At 36.3% G+C, this 19,555-nt stretch overlaps 1 protein-coding gene across 3 annotated transcripts; it reads right to left on the reverse strand.

Annotated features, from left to right (window-relative positions):
• Positions 1-16: 16 nt before the first annotated feature.
• On the reverse strand, positions 17-17,925 carry LOC122539113. 3 transcript variants are annotated; one of them, XM_043673763.1, is made up of 16 exons: positions 17,518-17,924; positions 16,996-17,062; positions 16,064-16,128; positions 8,807-15,702; positions 8,607-8,740; positions 7,760-8,518; positions 7,581-7,689; positions 7,386-7,516; positions 7,161-7,304; positions 5,861-7,054; positions 5,344-5,762; positions 4,949-5,182; positions 3,839-4,714; positions 3,625-3,754; positions 3,215-3,533; positions 17-3,149 (listed from the first exon to the last, which is right to left on the reverse strand). In XM_043673763.1, the coding sequence occupies exons 1-16, from the start codon at positions 17,673-17,675 to the stop codon at positions 1,456-1,458; spliced, it is 13,329 nt and encodes a 4,442-aa protein (XP_043529698.1). In that variant the 5' UTR covers positions 17,676-17,924; the 3' UTR covers positions 17-1,455. The 3 variants fall into 3 exon arrangements, with proteins under 3 accessions (XP_043529698.1, XP_043529697.1, XP_043529699.1); XM_043673762.1 differs by having other exon boundaries at positions 16,064-16,134; XM_043673764.1 differs by lacking the exon at positions 4,949-5,182 and having other exon boundaries at positions 16,064-16,134; positions 17,518-17,925.
• Positions 17,926-19,555: the final 1,630 nt, after the last annotated feature.

Here is a 19,555-nt window from a genome sequence, read left to right on the forward strand (position 1 = left end):
ATAAAAATCAAAAATATTTATGTGAAATTTTATATTTACAGTACACGATATTTACAATTTCTGTTTCTAAATGAAACTATTTACAGGACACTCAGTCTTGTTTTTCCATCTTATGTTCGATGTCATCAAGCTTAATTTTAAAACTCGAGCAGATTCGACTTTAAACGCAATAAAATATAAATTTTAAATACACATTTATCGTATAAAACGGTATATTAGATACAGTAAAACTCCATTTATATGAACTTGTAAGACAAATAATTTATATGACAAAGGTTCATTTTCTATCACTGATTTTTTCGTTCACATAATAGGATCCAAATAAGTGGATTCAAATAGAAACAATTTATTTAATCGGATATTGATTAAAATTTAATTGAAATAAATACAATTCTACTGTATCAACACGTAAAATTGTTCACCGATACTTTCTTAAAGCAAAATTGAAATCAAATCTTCAAATTTTACTGGATAGGTTTTTACTAATAAATGGTTTATTATTATCTTTACAATTGATAATGATTCTTCAGTATCGATAAATTTTACGCGTTAAGATTTCATTTTTTTATATTTATCATTTTTACAAAATTATCTTTTAAAGTATGTTTAAATTCGTCATTAATTATTTTTGAATTAATAAGACATGGCCGATATTAAATATAAGTACTTAAAAGAGATATTATTATACGTTATTATTTGTAAAAATAAGAAAAATGTAATTTCTAATATTAAGAGATTTTACATATTCCAAAATAAATAAATAATATCTATCTTTTTCAAAGCATCTAGTTAATGTATATCGCCTACACTTTTATTTAAAATTTCCATGCTATATAATTCTGCGTTTTGATTTTTGGAATAATCCTTTATCAACTTATAGCACGACACATTTTACCTCCGTACTTAACAGCTTTTTATAATATTTTTTAATTAAAAATATATGTGCAGAATATATATGTATATATACAACATTGATATAGTTAAAGTGGTAAATTGATGTCACAGTAATCGAATATGATGAAATACAATTTTTATAGATACAAAAAACATTTTCTCTCTCGTCTAAGTCCAATTCTTCAATAAGGTAATTTACAAAAGAGCAACATAATCTTATAGGAAGTACAAATATACATTTTTTTTTATATTTCTCAAAATTTCTAAATGTACACTAATGGTGAGTATAAGCACAAAATATATAACTATCAAACGATCAACTGTGAGAACTCTTTACACACGTTTTCCGTATCATCACAATACATCGAGGGAATCAATGAATTTTATAAAAATTCATTGTTGTTTTAATATCTTTTAAGTATAACGTCACAGAGAAACGTACATAATACCGTGAGTTACTTTGGTTACTGTTAATCATCATATCAATAATGATCACACAATAAATATTTATCATACTAAATTAAACCGCGTCAGCATTTACTTTTACCTTTACATTTCCATTCATTGCTTCAATTTTTTAAGCGCTGGGATGTTCTTGACGTCATTTTTGAGATCTTTCAGTGTTATCTTCGGATTGATGTTGATCAACTGTGCAAGAGTGGTACAGTTCACTTTCATACGATGTCCGCCAACTACCATGTACGTGTTCAACTTGGCTAAATTAACAGGACTTCTAGGAACACCATAATAAGAAAACTGTTTACTCTTTGTTTCTTCTTGATCATCTGGCATTTTATTACTAGTAAGATATCTTGAATATGGATTAGTAGATTTCCTTGCCACCGCTTTTAGCCTGTAAGGCATAGCGTTCAGACGAACTGCACTCTTAGCAGTAGACTTTTTCGCTACTGCGTTCTTCCGTGGTAATCCCGACGTTGACGGTTCTGAATCTTTGTTTTTATCAGAACTCATTTCAGGTTTCTGCCACGTGACTTTAACCATCATATTCTCAAGCAATGACTCATAATTCTGTATACTTTCTATCTTCAATTCCATGTCAGGATGTTCTTCGGTGTTATGCGTGGAGATGTCCGAGGGAGAACTGAAAGATTTATTACAATATTTACATTTGAACAAATTTATATGCTTGGACACGTGGCTCCTCATAACGTTAAGAAGCGTCGTGGTGAACGGGCACTCGGGACAGACGTATCCTTGAAACACACTGGTCTTTTCTTGGATCTTGAAGTTCAATGGCAAGTGCGAATGGAACATGTCGTGATGCCTTTTCATTTTGATCTCGGAATTACACGATTCCTTACACCATTCACAAGTCCAATCTTTTTGCTCCGATCCAGAACTCTCGACTTGCTGTACGTCACTATGCGACTGCAGATACAATTCGTAAGGATTTTCTGCTTGTGTCTTCGAGCATTGAGCTTTTGCTAACGGTTTCTCCGACGACACGCGTATGTCCTTGTATCTGAATGGATAGTTCGACTTTGTTTTAGAAGAATCAATCTGCAATGTCGGTTCATTCGTCATTACGTCCCAATCATTTTGAACAATATCCAAAGATTCCTCTTCTCTCGGGTCCGAGATCTGCTCTTCCTCTATATCATTGCTGTAGTCGTCGGAACTAACCTTCTTATCGTGTTCTGTCTCCGTAGATTCGCCAGACGATCCAGGTGGAGATATGTCTTCGACTTTAAATGGTAAAAACGAATCAGAATGATTGATATCCCAATGTTCCCAGACTTCAGATTTCGTTGGCGCGGTAAAACTACAATAAGAACATTTCAGTAAACTTTTGGTCGCGTGTACCCTCATGTGTATTTTAAGACCGGTCGTATTCATGGCGGTAAAATTGCACATGTTACACTTTTCCTGCGGTTCAATATTGACTTGGCCGTCGCTCTTCTCCGCGATTTCTTCCCCGCTCATTTTTCTTTTTCGTTTCTTGTTCCTTTTCGGAAACACGATCCCGTATTCTTGCTGCCAAAATTCTTCCGGCAATTCTGGCCCGCCGGCTGCGGGATTCTCAATTATCTTCTCAGCACAACCGGGATGCTTGGAACGAATATGTTGACGCATCAAACCCTCAGAGTTTGTGCTACGGTCACAGTAAGGACAGATAAACCCAAGTCGTTTCAAGTGTGTTAACTGTATGTGTAGTTTAAAACCGCGCCACCGGAAGAAAGTCATTTTGCAATGTTTACAAATAAATGGCTTTTCCTGTTTCTCTTCTGGTCCACCTATATCAAAATTTGTAATTAAGATAATATATACTACTATAACTTTCGTATTTGAAAATATTTACCTTTTTCAGGATAATTCACTTTCCCAGTTTTCTTCTTTGATGGTCCACTTTCACTCTTTATATCGGCAACGGGAATCGCGTCATCTTTATTATTCTCATCTTGCACTTTGAAACTATTTTTGGTAGTTTGTTCCTTGTTCTGTTTATTTGTAGTTTTTGAAGTTTTGCTAACAATGCTTTGGCTGACCTTAGCCACAGCTGGTTTCGAATCATTTCCATCTGTGTTTGCTGTAGTGGCAGAACTTTCTACATTACTTGCGTTTTGCTTAGCTAATAATCCTTTTATCATTAGTGTTTGTCTCTTCAATAGTGTGCCAACCTAAACATAATAATCAAAAGAAAAGTTACATTTAAAATTAATTTTTAATCATAGCATGCTTTCATTTGAACATCAATGAACATCAATGTACCCATTCTTCGATATCATCATCCGGAGATAACGGTTCATGATTAGGACGTTCTCCATTGTGATGTTTAGTAAAATGTTTCAATAAGGCATTACGGTTCACAGATAAGTATCCACATTCCTTACAGTGCCATCTGCGATATTTTCATATTAAATTAACCAAAAAGAAGTGTAATGATTTTAAAAAAATAAAATTAAGCTATAAAAAAAATACTTACCTAGCATAATTTAGTTCTCTGTATAGATGATCTCTCATATCGTGCTTGTATTTAGTTTTAAACTGTGTACACAATGTACAGACATACATATTACCATCTGCTTTTCCATAAGGACCAAACCTTCCTATATCGGATTCGTTGAAATCATTATCTTCGATCAGTTTAGGTTTAACTTCCTTTTCTTCCTTCGCATTAGGGGTGCTACTCGCTACTTCTGTTTCTTCAGGCATCTTGTCACAAGACAATGATCGCTTAGATTTTTCTTTCGTTTGCTTGCTGTCGTCCAACGAATTAGATTTTCCCGACTTTATTTTAGCCGGTTTAAGCACTGACAATTCCGTGTCACTTTTCCGTTTTCCCAACTTCAAAGTGGATTCCATCGACACTTCGTTCTCTTCTTCGAGAAGAATTCCACGAATGTGTCTGATTCGAGGCATGTCTCGTCTCCAAAGCGGAGTAGTATCAAACGGTTCATCTTGCCCAGTCTGTTCTATGCCATCTGCTGTCTTTTTGTTCACACCTTTTATTCGTTGATACATTAAAATATAATCAACGCTTGAATCGTTAGGATGCTTGCTGCTAATATGTTGCTCGAATATAATTTTGCCACTGGTTTTAAAGGAGCACGAATTACATTTATATTGACACTTCTCATCGTGTGTCGTGGACGTATGATTGATCATTTCCGCCTTATACACGCATTTATAATCACAAATGTTGCATTTCCAATGATTTCCATCTGGATCTGGTACTTCCTCTTCAACCTCTTCTTGTATGGATTGTTGATTGTTTTCCGTATTTTCTAACTCCCTGATCACCTTTACAAATGGCCTTTTCTCAGGATGTTTGTCGGAAAGGTGTCTCTCCACAACGTGTCTAGACAATGTTTTGTTACTATTAGAAAGCATAGAAAATGAACTGAAGAGAATATAAATTTGGTTAAACATTTGACAAGAACATACAACGTATATTTTATATTTAAGCTTCACTTTGTATGCTTGTCAAATGTTTAAAAACTATACTCTAACTTCCAAATACATCGTGCTTATGATCTGTGACCAAAATGGTGCATTATTATACCAAACGTGAAACATAGACATCATTGTGTACCTATGATAATGATGATGATTGCAGTGAGAACATTTATAAAGTCTGGTATCGTGCATTTTCAAATGAACGGCCATTTTATCAATCGCAATATTTAATCCCTCTTGGCCCGATGGTGGTTGTGGGCAATGAGGACACCGGAAATACTGTTCCTCAGAATGTAAAGCCTTTAAATGACATCGTAACATTGCCTCATTGACCGTTAAATAATTGCATTCAGCTACACCACACACGTATCTATTGTAGGAAAACATTACCATTGTTTTACACATCCCTCGATTCATCATTCTCGAAACTTGCCGAATTAATTGACAACACTTTCATATGTGACGAAAATCACATCCACTCTTGCAAGAACATCCACATTGATATAACATCCGGTTTTAAAATATACCTACCTCTTGTGCTCCGGTACAAATTTCGGGATGAACTCGTCGTCGTTATTCTTATTAATCTCTTTAGATTTCCCTCCCATTCGACCATTTTGATGAGAACTACTCGCCAAGTTGACCATCTTATCAAACATTCGTTCCTTCTTATCCAAACAAGGCACAGGATTGACCGGACCGCTCTCTGGCACTCTCTCATCTTTTGCGTGCAGTTGCAAATGTCTGATAATATTCATACGAACTTTCGTCGTATACGGACACACGGCACATTGCACTTCACGGTTGTAGATCGCTTGACGTGGCAGGGAATCTATTTCATCAGGACCGAAGCTGAATTTCTCAACGTCTACCGTTGCTTTCTCACCGTCCTTTTCGTTTGACTTTGTATTACTTTTACGTTTCTTCCCTTTACGCTCTACATTTTGCCGCTGTAGAAAAATAAACGAAATATTTTATATATATATATATATATCATTTGACAACGATCATTATGTAGTTTTGTAAAATAGTTTGTAAATGTACTTACAATAGGTTGTACGATGAACAATCCATCAACGGATGGATTTTTTGGATCAGCCGGAATTAATTTACTGTACGCGTATTTATGTTTCATCTTCATATGCGCCATTGCTTGGTAACCCACCGTACATCTCATTTTGCACAATGAACAACCAAATCGCTTCAACCCATGTGATTTCAAATGCTCTAATAAAAACCCAGCTCTCAAGAACCGTTTGCTACAATGAGCGCAAGTCAGATTTTTATTATCACCACCAAAGGTACATTCTTTCACGTGCATCTTCAACTGAGCCGCAGTCTGTACACTATAGTTACACGTTTCGTAGCCACACTTGTACAATTGTGCTCCTGAGAAGCCAGTGTCTTTAATGTCGTCCAAAGTTAAGGGTTTATCTATTTTTGTAATAGAACTTTTATTGGTGTCGCAGGACGCGTTTGGATCTTTTATATCGGTAGAAGATTGTTCTTTTATATCTTTCTCTGGATCTACGTTTGCTTTCTCACTTACATCAATACTATTTTTTCTTTCCTTTCCATTCGACTCGGATTTTATATTTTTTGTTGGAATAATTTCCGTATCATCAATGTCTACAATTTCAATGTCGCTATCATCCATTTTACTCGTAGATGAAGCAGGCACGTGAGTCACATTAATGGTGTGATTGATTTTTTTCACGAAATCAGGATTGTCCAGCAAATTAATATTTATAAATTCATCGTTGCTATCAAAAGTCCCTTCAGAAGATACTATTAATTCCGCTTTATCAGATAGAACGCTGGTCTTTTTACATTTATCTATTAAACTTTTATCTACGGATTCTTTGTTCAAAATTGAAGTTACCGAAATCTCAGAGTCATTTATCAAACTTCCGAACATCTTGTTCACTATACTATCATTAGAGCTTTCATTTAACGATTTTTCGTATTGTGAAGTATTAGCATTCATAGAACTATTTGAATTATTATCACTTTCAAATAAACTAGCTATATTTAACACGTCATTTTCGTCCTTGTTCAACAAAGATACGTCTTTAGACAATTGAGGATAAAATATCTTGTGAGACGAAGACACGTCAACAATATCAATTTCTTTGCTATTTCTTTCTTCGTTCTCCAGATCAATTACATCTTCTATGATTTTAAAATTGTCATCAAACCATTTTATAACCAATTGATCTATCACATCTTTGTTTCGTACTGGCTGCAATGTAATATATAAAATGACGATCATAATTTGACTCATGACTATGATTGGCCAATTTTGACTATTGATGATATAATTTGATTCATTAACAGAATTACATTACCTGAGGAGTAAGAGTTCGTTCGAGAACCTGAGGTGATCGATTACAATGAAACAGGCTCAGATGTTTATGCATTTCATTAAAGTGATCCGCTCCATTTAAACAATATAAGCATTGGAATTTGTAAAACCCATGCGTTTTATAGTGCTACAGAAAGATTTATAAATATTCGTAAGAATAATTATAAAAAGTGTAATAATTATTAATCAAATAATTTAAAAATATTACCGTTATTAGTTGATCGATTTTCATGCAAGTAGCACGACATACGTGACACTTATAGCCAGAAATAGGCAGTCCGTGTTTATTCCTTAAGTGTGATATAAAAGATTCAGGAACGTAGAAGAACTTCCCACAATCTGTAATTACAAGTTTAATTATTCATTCAGTAACGATGGCAAATAATGTAAATGTAAATCGTACCATGGTAGCACACATAAGGATGTATTGTGTCGTGTCGATTGATTTCTTCTTTCGGAAATTCTTTCTCTTTGCCAAGTAGAAGACCACGATTCTTAGGATGTGTTATTATCTATAAATAAAAATACAAATTAATTGGCAAAAATTTATAATACCACAAGATAATCTCACTTGCATCATACCTGATGCGTATGCACATAAGAAGGTACAATAGCTCTGTAAAAACAGTACATGCACTGAAAACGACAATGTGCATGCTTCTCGTCGATATGTGTTTTCATTTGATTCCAATCCTCCAGTATCATGTAACAATAGGCACATTTTTGATAATCATACGGCGGTGGCATCATTGAGTGTTGAGCTTCGCTGGCGTGTTGAAGATAATGCTGTTGATATATCGCCAATATATCAGTAGTGAAGCGACAATCACGTGCCATACATTTGTACAAATGAATCAATTTAGCGCCTTTTAACATCGCTTTATACGCGTCAGCCGATTTCAATTTAATCGCCGAGACTAAAGGTTCTTTCTGTTTTATTACAGTGGGCGCTCGAACCACTTTCACGATTTTGTAATTCAAACTCTGCGATGGTTGCGGCGATCCGCTAACACTGACAGTTCGAGTAGTCGCCGGAGGTGAAATAGGAAAAGACAACTTATTGTCCACTTGAATAATTGTTGATTTTGACGCAATCGGAATAAAATTGGTGGTAAGCTGAGTAGTAGTTACAACTGGAGAAGGGGATATACTTTTCACTGGAATTAACTTCATCTTATCTGGCGTCGATTGCACTGTTTGCATATTCTTTGTTAATGGCTGTGTAATAGTCACAGTATTGAGTCTCTTTAAAATTATAGGCGAATTTTTAGATTTTTTCAACAGAGATATGCCTTTGTTTCTTATTGGAGAAGTCTCAACTGCTTTTCTTATATCATTTATCTGTAACAGTAATAAGAACGAAGTTATACACCGTGCAATTTGAAACAGATGAAAAAATTTCAAGCAAACACGATACATAGTAACTTACAATAGGACTTTCAGCACCATCGACTTTTGGTGCTAGACTAACTACATTTTCGATTTTCAAAAATGAACACTCCTCCTCAATATCTGGCTTTAACACGGAATCTGTTTTATCTGCAGTACTAGACTGGTCCGCATCTAACGAATAAAATTTATATAATGACAGACAATGATTCATATTATTGTTTATATATTTATACATACTGCTCTTTATTAAAGATGCACTTTCTTGAACGTCTAAGGACTGCGTTGGTATCGATAACTTATCTCCGCTAAGACGTCTCAATCGGATGAAGTTCTTAGATAGATCACCATCATCAGCCGAGTCCTGTGATATTTCATGGTATCTAGTTTCCTTTTTTCCAACAAATTTTTTAATATTAGATATGGGAACGACGTCTGGTGGCTTGGGGATAGAAGCAAAAGGAAATGCCCTTTTAGATTCCTCAGGTTTAGAAGAAGTTTCATCTTGCTTTGTTGCTTGAAGTTGAGCAGCTAATCTTTGTATAGTGGTAAGCATTGGATCCTTGCAAGATGCATTCATATTTGAAGTTTCTTTCAAGATCATGTTAACATCGGTAGGTAATTCACTGTCCGATTGTTCGCTACTGAAATCAGACTCATAAATTGGTGCACTATCCTTCATATTTTCGTTATCGCTAGTTTCTATGTCGCTTTCTTCATTCTTTTTCGTATCTGACATTACTAATGGTTTATTAGCCATTGAATCTGTCAGATCTGTTTCAGATATAGGCTGAGAATCACACTTTGTATCAGATGACTGTGTTATACGTGAGGTACTATCCTCTTGAGGTTGTTTATCATTTAAAGTTTCCTTCTTTTCTGAATCTACCACTGAAGGAACTTCAGAGTTGTCAGACACTTCAGTGGTATTACTTTGAGACGGCGTTGGTGATGACGGTGAAGTCGGTGAAGTCTGTGAAGTTGTGCTATTAATCGGAGTTTTATCCGGAGAATTTATTATTATATTAGAATCAGATTCGTTACTTGATGTCGTTAAATTAGTCTTCATTTTATCCTTCAATTTGTCTATTATAGATAAACCTTTTTTAGACGCATCCCTTTGCAATTTAATCCCAATGTTTTGGATAATTTCCTGCATTTTCTTCTTCCGTTCCAATTGAATCTCTACTTCTTTCTTTTCCAATTCCGGTGGACAAACAAACACACTCAAATTTCCAGATGGTAAACTGGAATCTGTATCCGTTTGTAGTGGTTTCTTCTTTTCCTCAACAGTAGTAACCTCTGATTCAGGATCATTCTTTTCTTGCTGTTTAACTTCAGGTTTATCTTTTATCTTCTCATCAGCCTTCTGAATCACTTTTATCTCAGTGATATCATCATCAGTCTGTTCAACGGGATTTACTACTTCGTTTAGCGATTCCTCCTTTACATTTGATTCAATTATTTCTATCTTTACCTTTTCTTCTGGAACATCAACATTTTGTTTATCAGGTTCTTCATCGACTACATCCAAGGACATATTTATCTTAATGATCTTAACAGTCGAATCGTCTTTATGCCACAAATTAATATGTTCTTCCACATTACACTTTTTTAATTGAACAAAATTACAACATGAGCATAAATAACCATAAATACGATTTTCGTCGGGTATTTCGTCTTCAGTTATGGCTTCAGCAAAAGTGTCTTTAAACTTTCGACACACTTTGTAATAATGAGTCCTCATGGAGGATTTGGCTACAGCTTGATAAGGACAACTATTGCACTGAAATCTGTATTCTCCTGTGTGAGTAGTACAATGTTCATAAAATGCTTCCATTGCAACCTTTGTAGCTCCTTCGCTGAATAAAGAGCAAAATCTGCAACGAAATTTACAAGTTTTCTCTGTCAGAGGATTCAATGATGAATTTTCTACATCATTGTCATTTGCGTTTTGAATAGCTAATAAAGCATCCGACTGTTTCAATCTAGAAATTAAAATTTCCTTTCCTGCATGACTTAACTTATAATGATGGACGATACTTTTGCCGGTAAAGGAGCAAAGCAAGCATTTATATTTTTCTTGCCCTGTACAAACATAATCGATCAATTTTTTTATGTCTATTTCAGAAAAAGATTTGTCTATGTCAGTTTTATTCTTAATAATGCTCCGTTCAGCATTATTATTAATCTGTTCTTTATCTTTGACTACCAATGATTGTGCTTTTGTTTCATTGGCAAAAGCTTTACTTGAAGAAGATTCTATAGAATCAGATATAATCGGTATACTTTCTTTATCATTTTTTGAATTATCTTGAAGTACCTCACTAGAATTGACATCTTTAACATCCTCAAGCTTTTCCAAAATATTCTGATCTGTAATAGTAACTGAATTGCTATCTTTGTTTATTGTACTTTCTAAAATGGAATCTATTTTGTCTGAAATATCCAGTTCAGAACTAGTATTAACATAACAATCGCCCTTGGGAGAAGAAGCTATAAGAGTCTTTTTCTTTCTCTTCTTAGACAGAATACCCATCTGCCAGTTACATTTTTTTTTCTTCTTCTTCATTGAAGATTTTTTCGTACTCGATTCAATCGGTAATTGATCGTTTACATCATCATCAACATCCGCATCACTTCCTTTGTCTGCTATTGATGAGTCTTTATCTGCATCATTCTTTACCGACACTAATCCCACTAAAATGTTACTCAATAACTTCTTATTAGAGTTAGTATCCATTCTGGTTGAACTAGCACCCGTTTTCTTGCCAGAAGCTGTACTACTCGACATAGAAACATCAGAAGTAATACTTTCTTCATCAGTAAATTGAACATTATCTTTATTTTCATTCAACAACTCACTTCCTTTTTTTCTTGTAGACTTTCTGGGAAAAGATGGAGTATCCTTTTTCTTTTCTGGTTGTTCCAATACCTCAGATTCAGATTGTTTATCCGGATGAAGTGAAATGTCTACAGCTGCAGCCAGTTCAGATACATCTATCCCAAAACTCTCATCAGAGGAGCTATCAAACATTACTTTAGAGCACTCCAACTTGGAAATGTCTGTCTTCTCGACTATTACTCGTGGTTCTTTTATTGTTTCCTTGTTAATTATACGTTTGCTTCGCCTTAGACTCTCAGAATCATCATTAGATACTTCCTGATTGCACAGTGAATTAGAATTTTGAACTAACTCTGTCCTGAGTGCCAGTGGCTGGTCCTCTTCGCTATCTGAACTCTGATTATATTGTTTCGAACGTTGTCTAGTGATTCTTTGCATCTCTCTCTTTGTTTTCTCCTTCTTACTTGCTTCCTCAGCAACACGTGTAGATCTCTTTTGTTTGAAGAAGATGGATGAAACCATTGTTTCTTCTAAATCAAGATCTATCGCTAAATCATTTAATTCTTTTTTCAATTCTTTTTTTAATTCTTTTTTCTTTGTGTTTGCGATAGTTTGATTAGAAGAATTTGTACCTGCATTATTTTGATTTTCTTTTTCTTTCTGTGTTCTGCACAACCTATGGCCAGTTGCTGCTACAACACCATCACTAATGAACATTTCTCTAATATCTTCTTGCAACATTTCCAGAGAATTCCTTCTCTTCGCTTTGACCTTTGGTGTCTTCAAAACAATTTCCTTTTCTTCAGTTGACTCTTCTTTATTGACATTGTTAGATGTTTCTGGAACGTTCTTTTCTTTCTCTGTGTTTACTTCATCTTCATTCGATTCCTTCTTTTCTTCGATAGTATTTTGAGTTTCAATAGTATTCTGGGTAATCTCTTTTTGAATGGTGGAATCTTCAGCATCTTTTCCCTCAAGATCAGAAGATTTAATGTTGGGAATCTCTTTTTCAAGAATTTTATTTGTATCTTCTTCCTGGTCATTCATTGGTGTGTCTTGAATCAATTCTTTGTTCATTGTCTTTAGGATGTCAAATCTTTCAGCAAGAGACTCTTCATCCGAACTATCTGAAACAATTACTCGTCGTTTCTTCCTCATCTGAACTTTCTTTGTCTCAGGAGTATCATCTTTATCCGAACTGCTACTCTCTGACTCTGACTCAATGATCCTCTTGATCTTCTTCAGCTTTTTCGCCTGAAATACTTCACCCAGCTTTTGCATAAATTTTGCCTGTTCAACGAACTTTTTTCCCTCGCCAAATTCGAAGGATTTTCTAATTAAATTTTCTATCCATTCCTGGGTTACCTCGTCCTTCGATTTGGATCCTTCCGATTCTACTTCTTCTTTCTTCTCAACATTGGTAGATAATTTAGAAGAGGTAGCGCCAACAGACTCTAATTCAACAATATCCACAGTTTTGTCTTTCCCAGGAGTTTCGCTAGAAATGTTCTCTTCTTTCTGTTCTTCTTTCTTGTCATCGGTTACATTGTCCTCGTTCCAGTTCTCAAGAGGTATGTTTCCATCGCAGCTGCTACTAACTTCCACAGTTGAATCTTCCTTATCTCTCTTAATAATTTTGTCATCCTGTTTTTCAATAGAACACTCTTTGGTTTCCTCCGACATATGACTCGACGTTGGCGACTCTAACGATTCGTTACGTTTTATTTTAGGTATCTTAAAGTTTTGCAAACAATACCCTTGCGCGGACTTCGCTTTCGTATCAATAACTCCATATAAACTCTCTAAAGGCGACTGTTTTTTGTCTTTAATTATCTTCTCTTGTGCTTGTTTGGTGTTATTCTCTGCGTCCACGCGTTTATGGCTGTCAACTGACTTCGGAGGAGATTTACGCTTTTCTTTGACTTTCCTAAACGTCGGGGTTGGCAGTAGTGGCTGACGTTTCCTGGGATCTCTCTCGCTGAAACTACTGTCTTTACCTTTACCAAGGGGGAAATGCTTGTCCTTAGCTAACCGAGGATCCCTAACCGAAGCACTATTATCTCTGGATTGATTGTTATTTAAATTGTGTTCCGTGCGTACCCTAGGGTCACGATCAAATATATTTCTACCATCTCTGCCAAACCTATTACACTCAGACCATTCGGGTCTACGAGTATCACGATTAAAATTATTCCTAGATTCTGATCTATTTCTTTCGTTGTAGTACGCGTTGCGTCCTCTACCGCTACGGTCTCTGTCTCTGTTCCAGGGACAAGGTGTGCTGGGTCTGGGATATGGCCCTGAAGAACTTTCTGCGGGGCCCATCACACCACAAGGAACTTCGTTCTCTGGTCTATACGGTCCGTCGTTCGGTCGGTTAACAGGAGAATCCCACGACTGTCTCTGATGAGGATACTCCATTCCTCTATCAAAAGGTTGCTCGTAAGGTCTATTCTCACCCTGAAAATTTCTGTACTGCGGGCCAACAGGAAACCTTGTGGGCGATATTAAAGGCTGTATGGTTGGTACATTGGGTACATCAACATTGGGTATATCATCTGGTCGTGGAATATGGCTTATATCCTGAGGTCTCGTATTGGGGCTCATCAGAGGTCTGATACCAGTGTTTATATTTGGAAGGAATTGATTAGGCCTCATCTGGCCGTCATTCATTTGATGGGGATCCATATGGATAGACTCTCTGTTAGTACCTACATTCCACATCTCTTGATGTGGCATACCCATTGGATGTGGATAGGTTTGGGCAGGAGAATTAGGCATACCACTAAAATTGGAAGACGGTGGCCACTGATTGTTGCAAAAATCATTCGCGTTTACGGGCGCGTGCATGGAGGGCCAATGGCCTTGATTCGGTACTTGCCTATTGAAGTACTCGGGTCCCTCCATTCGAAACTCCGTATCTATCCTAGGCGCCATCTCAATATTCCCCTGACGCCTTTGATACAACATAGCGTTTCTATCATCCGATTTAATCGAACTGCCATGATGTATAGGCATCTGATTGGGCATATCGTCGTCAGGCCGACAGTGCACGTTGTGCACGTTAGATTTATCTTTATCATGGGCCTGGTTGTCACGCAACTGACGAGGATGGCGTTCATAGTTGTCCGCGAAACGCGGCTCCGCCTTAGAGCTAGGCGAAGATGGTATATTTCTACCGTCAATAGTACTCGTGCTCGTCGTAAACGAACTAGAACCATGACCTAAATTACCCTGAGGTGGTCCCTTTGTTTCACCAGGCTTCAGAGCATCGGTTTTCGTCACCAGTGTAGCATTTAAATTACTGGGTAAACATTTCCTACTGGTTAACTTAACTATGTGCTTGTCTATCTCCTCCCAACGCCTCTCGCTCTCGCTGTCAATATCCTCTTGCGTCAATACAAACGATTTAGACGTCTTTGCATCCTTAACATTCCCACCTGATTCCTGTTTGTCCTTCTTGAATTTACCTAGATCCTCCCTTAGCCTATCACTCTTCTCCACTTTGTTGCTGTCTTCATCGTTCAACAATTCAGCCAAATCTTCCATGGACAATGGCGGTTCCGTGGAAACGGGAGGTGGTGAAAGCAGTAGCGGCGCCGGAGGCTTCGAACCGGACTTCTTACAAAGTTTCGGGTAGAGAATCTCCGAATCTGGGGACTTCAACCGAGCATCAGGCACATTAACAGGCGATTCAGGTCTAGACTCCGACGAAATCTGGTCCATGTTCACTCCCATCATCCGATTTTTTTCTAAAATCGACGACAATCTTCTGGAACCGCACAAGGAGGGGACTGGCACGGTCTGTATTTGCCGAGGGAGGTGCATCGACATAGGTACGTGAGGTCTGCCGTCGTTCACCTTCGGAGATAAATTACTTCCAGCCATTTTGGCCGCTGTAACAACGTCATGGTTAGAAGTAATGATCGTTTGCCAATTTTTGTTCCTCGAGATCTGATTCTCGTTCTCCTCGAGCATATCCCATTCGGTGAACGACACATCGTCCGCGCTTTTGCATAAACGCTGCGGTGACAGAATTAAATCGTTGCTTGTCCTCTCTGTAGGTATAATGATGGGGGCTTTGGTCGGTAGTGTGTCTATGGGATCAGGAGAGGCTGGTTTACTGTCAGATTTGTCATCGAAGTCTATACTGCGTTCGGTAGGAATTATTATCGGCTCTACTTGCGAACCCGAGTCTGGACTAACTGGAGGACTAGGACTGGCCGGCGTCTCATGAATCTCTCGGGCCTCCATGACGTCTTCTGCGTGAGACTTTACATCTTCAAGCATACTGAAAGGGATTCAATCGACGTTTTACAATACCTTGTTTTAACAATGTTTGATCTTATGACAATATCGTCTATATTATAACAATAATGATACAATGAAATTCTTCTGTTTGAACAGTAATGTTCGAGCATTAATGACAAACAATTGAACTTAACTAAGCTCAATCTGTGAACAATGCTGTTTTACAAAATTGAACATAGATATTTTGGATTAACTTTGAGAATACATTGAATACACTGTGTACAATAAATAATGATTAACTTATTGTTACAGCTACAATATAATAAGTAACTGAATTGAATTTTCATACAAGTTTTTTACAATTTGTATACAAGTTCGTGTACAAGTAATGTAACACTTACTTTGAACATTGCGCAGAGGTAACATCGCTTTTCTTGTGCGGAAAATGCAATCCGGGTGTATTTCCCTGAAACTCGTGTCAGATTAGAAAGATTAAAATTTAAAAAACAGTACATGCACTACGGAAGCCTGAAAACATCCAAAAGTATAAAGAACAGAAAATAAAGAATGCTCCGAAGCAACTACGTACGTTTGAAGGAGAAAAAAACCAAAGTGGAAATAATAACTATAAATTAATCATTTCTCTACAAGCATTTATGACATATAACACTCTTTTTATCAAATTCCAGTTATAAGTAATTTTCGCGAAATATCAAAGCAAAATTCCATATATATAGCGCCTTAATTTTAAAAACTTTTTAAATAACAAAATCATACGAATGCAATTGGAGAAGAGCAATGTATACAATGCAATGCAAAATTATTTCGTAAGAAAAGGAAAAAAAAAGTGAACATCCAGTTTCTACTGATAATATATAATAGATAAAGTGAATAACACAACAATTACAATTTTGCACTATCAAAGCACGGTGATAATAATACCTGCGGCGTTTCGTGAAACGATATAAAAGAGTTGTTTCTCAAAGAAATGATACTTTCTTTTCATTATTTTTTTGAAAATATCAATGCATTATTACAAATTTAAATACAACAAAAAATTTTTTCATGCACGCTCTGACTAATGGAAGAACTTATAAAGAACATGGAAGAACATTCTTTTATATCATTCATCGGTGACTATAGTGCAAACTAATATCATACAGAGCATAAAGCCGAGTGTTCGGTTTTGGTCTACTGAATTTGTATATCAAGTAATAGATTTGATTTAGCTAAAATTCCTCGACACGAGAAACATTTAACAAATGCCTCGAACAAATAAATTCAGTATACCAAACAGGTGATAAGATTATCATGTAACGATTAGTATATCTACCTTTTCTACTTTGTTGTGTAACTTTTGAAGAACGTCTTCACATCGCTGCAACGTCTCGATCTTCAACCTATTTCATCGACAACAGCATATGTAATTAATCGCATTTCTCATTTTACATCTTTCTAATTTCAATGCTCTGAAACTCTACATCCGTGGCAATGTGACAACGCGTTTCACGGTTTTGCAAAAATAGAATTATCGCGTAAAAATGAAAAACGCGTATAATGAAAGAAGCGAAGGCAAGGAAAAATTTTACTCCATGCGAAAATGAATAGGAATTCAAGCTGAAGTCTGAATGTTCGAAGATTTGAACGCTAAAATTTTGAAATTAAAGTTTTAAAAATTCAAAGAGACTCGAAGTCGAGAGACTGCGAATTGAAAATACTCCGACTAGCGTTTCTCCGTTCGCGTTCAAAAATGTTCAAGTTTCATCGAGAATGTCGCCGAAACGCTGCCACGGCTAAAAAAAAAACGAGCAAGTGAGCTATATTGCGTGTTTGTTCAAACACCTGCGAAACGTACTTTCTTTTGCTGTTCGACAAGATTCCGTGTAGGCTTTGCATTTTCTGCAGCTGCACTTCCCGCGATTTGTCCTTAACGTTTTGCAACCGCTCTATCATCGCTTCCAAAAATGGAATGTATTTTTGCATCTCGGCGAATTTCTTATCATACTCGTCCATCTCGCTCGTTGTCTATCGCTCACCTGTGCCGGGAGAAGAAAATCTTTATACTCAAAAGCATTTCTCGGTCATTATTTTGTTCTCTTTCAGCGCGCTTTTTTTCTACTATATGCTCGTTTGATTGAAAATTACTTATGCCTTACAGTAATAACGCATTCGTTAACGTGTTATAATTCATTGATACTATGTTGAAAGATAATGGAAATCCTTTTTTGTGATTTGTGGTTTTATACCGTAATCACGTATTGTTAAACTTTCTTTGTTAATGTTGGCAACTTTTTTTTTTTTTTAGCCACATTATATTATTTTTTTTTTTACAAAATTTTTCATTTCAATGAGAAATAAAAAGCATCATGAATGAAAACGCAACTATCAAATTTTGCCGCCATATGACTGTAATGTTACTTAACTCAAGTTAAGTAACTCAAATTTCATTACCTTTAATAACGTAATAAGTAGTAATAATAATACGTTTAAACTTACTATATAATATTACTAACAAATTATCGAAACGAAATTCCAAATATGAAACAAGAAAAAATATATGTAACTTTACTCGACAAATGAAAGTAAAGTTCATCATTCTCCGATTGCGTAACTTCGTCTGCCTTAATTTTCTATACTCTTTTAATATTGTAATACAACCGTGTAACGTTATCACTTTCTAGTTGTTGGCTAATATTTTCTGTTTTACGTAAAAAAAAAAAAAAAAAAAAAAAAAAAGAAAAGAAAAGAGAATGAAAGAAACACGGTAGAATAACAGTGGTAATAGTAATAAGAAGGAGAAAGTAAAGAAAGGATACACGTGTGTCGCGTACGTACAATGTGTGCCTACGCGTATGAAACGAACGCCTCGTCCTTTCTTTCGACTACTTGCTTTCTTCTTCCCTCTTGATTCCTCTCGTCCACCTCCAGGACTTCTTTTCTATTATCTTTCTCGCTTGCGCGCTTTTTTCATCGACGCGATCTTCTCAAGCAAACGCGTAACACCCAGAGAAACCGTCTCTCTTTCCAACGATTTCCATCAGCACGCGAGTACAAACGAAAAGAACATAAGAATAAAAGGTAAAAACCACTTTCGCTACTCGCTAGTCTCTACTTTACAAGATTTAAATATCACGTCAGAAAAGCGGAGTGGTGAAAAAAATATATATATATATATAAAAAAAAGTTATCGATGAAGATCGTTGTCTCCTCGCTGAATCTTCTCTATCTCTCTTCGTTCCTCGTTTTTCTCTCTTTTCTTCGCTCTTCTCTATCTCTCTCGCTTTCTTTCTTCCTCAATTATCAAAGTGCTTATTTATTTTATGAGATCAGTCCGGACACGAACTTGCGCCACGGACACGGTTCTTCCATTTTCGTTCGTCCCCCCCGAGGCGCTCCTCGGAAGCGAGTTCTCTCGCTCTCTCGCACGCGACCCGCTGTTAGTCCCTCTGCAATTTGCAGACGTTATTCCTTAAAAATTAACCATCGAACGCGATGGAGAAAAAGAGAAAGGTAGACAGAGAAAAAAATGTGAACGAGAATTCAGAGAGAGAAAGAGAAGCAGAGATAGAAAGAGAGAAGCAACTGGAAGAGAAGATGGGGAGACACAGTTTGAAAGTGAACCTGTTTTCTTGTTTTATTTCTTTCCTTTTTTTTTTGTCTCTCTCTCTCTCTTCCGCTTTCGACAATTCTGTGAGGTGAAGGAACGATTCCGCGCGACAATGAGAGACTGGCGTATAAAAATGGATGACGATCGAATTCACGGTTTCGAAGTTGCCTCGAAAAGCCTCGAAATAGCAAAAAGTTTTCTTTGGTCGGAGAGATCTGCTCCATTTTTCTTTTCGTTTTATACTTTTGTAATTTCTTTTCTCTTGTTTTCTTAACCGTTTACACGC

This window comes from Frieseomelitta varia, unplaced genomic scaffold (assembly GCF_011392965.1).
Source record: "Frieseomelitta varia isolate USP_RPSP 00005682 unplaced genomic scaffold, Fvar_1.2 scaffold_191, whole genome shotgun sequence".
Lineage (NCBI taxonomy): Eukaryota > Metazoa > Arthropoda > Insecta > Hymenoptera > Apidae > Frieseomelitta > Frieseomelitta varia.

Excerpts from the sequence above, each read along its gene's own strand:
- LOC122539113 (XM_043673762.1), bottom strand. The coding sequence starts at position 17,675 with ATGGACGAGTATGATAAGAAATTCGCCGAGATGCAAAAATACATTCCA. Across the intron at positions 15,703-16,063 it reads ACCTCTGCGCAATGTTCAAA|TATGCTTGAAGATGTAAAGT; the intron begins GTAAGTGTTACA and ends AATCCCTTTCAG. Across the intron at positions 4,715-4,948 it reads AATCATCATCATTATCATAG|ACACGTTGTGGAGAGACACC; the intron begins GTACACAATGAT and ends AACATTGTCTAG.